The 2,598-nt window shown below is 40.3% G+C and overlaps 1 protein-coding gene across 1 annotated transcript; it reads right to left on the bottom strand.

Moving 5' to 3' along the window:
* Positions 1 to 1,404: 1,404 nt before the first annotated feature.
* Positions 1,405 to 1,833, bottom strand: LOC118829705 (ribonuclease pancreatic B-like). Its single transcript, XM_036736613.1, has one exon. The coding sequence runs from the start codon at positions 1,831 to 1,833 to the stop codon at positions 1,405 to 1,407; it is 429 nt and encodes a 142-aa protein (XP_036592508.1).
* Between the last annotated feature and the right edge of the window lie 765 nt (positions 1,834 to 2,598).

Below are 2,598 nucleotides of genomic sequence, written 5' to 3'. Positions count from 1 at the left end.
AGACAAAATATAAATAGAAACCAGTACTAGCAAGTCAAGGGGTGAGCTTCAATCTAATTCCATTACGTATGCAAAGTAAATTTGAAGGGAGAGATATCAACTGAATGAAATCAAGGAAGTCCTCACCAGTTGAAGAAGTTCAGGACTCCACATGGGGGAGGGGAGGGAAGAGCACCTTCCAATGTGAAGAACAGCATACAAAGTCATGCAGAAAGGACATAATATATTTCTGTAAGCTTCATAAAATAGGCCAGCTTGACTAGAACTGAGATTTTGAGAAGAGAAGTAATGTGTAAGGGAAAGATAAGCTGTAGCTAGATAGTGAAGGATTTGTTTTTTTAACACCGAACAAAAGAGTTTGTATTTTATCCTAGGGTCAAAATCTCTAGAAACCTTGGGAGCAAGGATCAGACCTAAAATGGTCAGACCCTTGCTTTAGGAATATCACTTTAGCACCTGTGTGGATTGTCCTCTTAGCTCTATGACTCCAGTTCTCTGTCAGTTTATACTCTGTCTCTTGTCTTCTTCCTCCAGGTGCCCAGTGCCCTGAGATTAAGTTTTTCATTCAGCTCTTCTTCCAGACTGTCAAACCACACCCAATAGAAAAGGGACACCTGTTGAAATTGTCTCCTGACAGCTGACCCCCAATTAAGGCAGGTTCATCCAAGCCTTGGGAGTGCCTACATCAGAAGCATCTTTACATGTCTACTATAGAGCTAAAAACCATCTCAATGACAAAAAAGGAAAAGAGAGCAGAGAGACCCTTGAGTAACAGTCATAGCCACTCAATCAAGACAGCTAAAGTTTTTATCAGAAGTAAAATTTGAGGAAAATCATACAAGACACTTGGGTTCCATAACTACCCTATAGGGTCTAGCCCCTTCCAACGTAGATTACCAGACCCAAGATTTCTCCCAACCCTCTTTTTTTCCACTTTATTCCACCACCCCATCTCCTGGTGAGGGAGGAAGAAAAGAAAATAGAGAAGTGAAATTCAGGGAGTCCCTACATAAGATTTGCCCTTTGTTGACAAAGAGGAGAGCCCCAATAGGAAGAATACAAAGAGCAGTAGGAATGAGTTTCCTTTTATGCCTTTAACTCTAATATCCCACTCTAATGTCAAAGTTTCTTATAAAAATTAGCTAGCTACAGAATCAATCAATCAATATGGATTTATTAAAGGCTACTGTGCAAGCAATGCAGTCACAAAAACAATAATGGAACAGTACTCAAGGGAAATATTACATTCTATCACATTAAGGGAAAATGTGAAAAATCCAAGTAGGCAAGTCCTCTAGGAAATAGCAAGGGATGCCAAATCCAAGGGAAAATAAAACCTTGGGAAAAGTTCATCATGGGGGGGTGGGGGTCCCTAGGTTGGAAGGGTGGAGAAGCAGGATAAATCTAGCTATCCAGGTGGACAGGGCGGTCATTCTCACAAATCACCCTAATCTTTCGATAATTGAACTTCGTCCTGTATTGACAGTTAGGGGGCTGGTTATCTGATATGTTAAAGCAATCAGTCACCCTGACTAGGTTGGGGCTTTGGTGACATTTGCGCCTGCGTCTAATTTTGCAGGGCACAGGAACATTATAACATAAGCTTTCAATGTAGGGGGTACTTTCATGGATGAAGGTGTTGGCTAGCCTGCAGGTACCATTCTTAAACAGTTCCCTCTGCTGCGTTATCACATTACGGTAAAGGTTTGAACTTCCTGAGACTTTGGTCATGGGGTAGTCCATATGGTGCTTCCAGAAGTCATAAGTGTGAGAGAAGTTAGTCAGGTCCAGGAGGAGGAACAAGAAAAAGGTCCACATCATAACATGAGACATGTTGCCTAGAGGGGAAAAGAGAAAATGGAGAGAAAAAACAGAAAGCGGCAATTTTTTTATTTCTTCTAAAACACCACTTCCTCATATTTTTATAGCTCAAACCCTCTCCACTATATCTCCATTATCATTTGCCCCACTATAGATTCAACTCATCTATATTGTATTCCAATCTTACTTATCTATTCATTTATCATCTTCTTCTGAGCAGCTACATAGCACAGTAGATAGAATTCTGGGCCTGAAACCAGTGAGATCTGACTCAAATCCAATCTCAGACACATCCTAGTTGTGTGACCCTGGGAAGTCAATTAACCTCTGTCTGCCTCAGTTTAATCAGCTGTAAAATGCAGGTAATAATAGGACCCATCTGCCAAGGTTTTTGTGAGAATCAAATGAATAATATTTTTAAGTACCTAGCATAGTACCTGGCACATAGTAGGCACTTAATAAATGTGTTTTTCCTTCTCTTTATCTTCCTTTTTCTCTCTAGATTTTAATTTCTTTTCCATCCCACTGTTCTAGCTCTGTTAGGCTCTGGGCTTGATGTCAGAGTTTGGGGAAGAGAGGAACAGGATTGAGAGCTGTTCAACAAAGTAGAAAACTTTATTCTCTTTCTTTTTATCTCTCTATCCTGAAAGATCACAACCATAATACCCCTAGTTCTTTACCCAAGAAGATCATCTTGAAATCCAAAATGGGATGAAGAGTAGGCAAGTTAAGCTGCTACTCAGGCTGCAACAGTCTGAGAATTACAACAACAAAGGA

This window comes from Trichosurus vulpecula, chromosome 8 (assembly GCF_011100635.1).
Source record: "Trichosurus vulpecula isolate mTriVul1 chromosome 8, mTriVul1.pri, whole genome shotgun sequence".
NCBI classification, from domain to species: Eukaryota; Metazoa; Chordata; class Mammalia; order Diprotodontia; family Phalangeridae; genus Trichosurus; species Trichosurus vulpecula.
Note: the sequence above shows the minus strand (reverse complement) of the source record. Positions and strands in the feature narration are given on the sequence as shown.

What these genes read in the sequence shown, in the direction of transcription:
- LOC118829705 (XM_036736613.1), bottom strand. Translation starts at nt 1,833, where the DNA reads ATGTCTCATGTTATGATGTGGACCTTTTTCTTGTTCCTCCTCCTGGAC.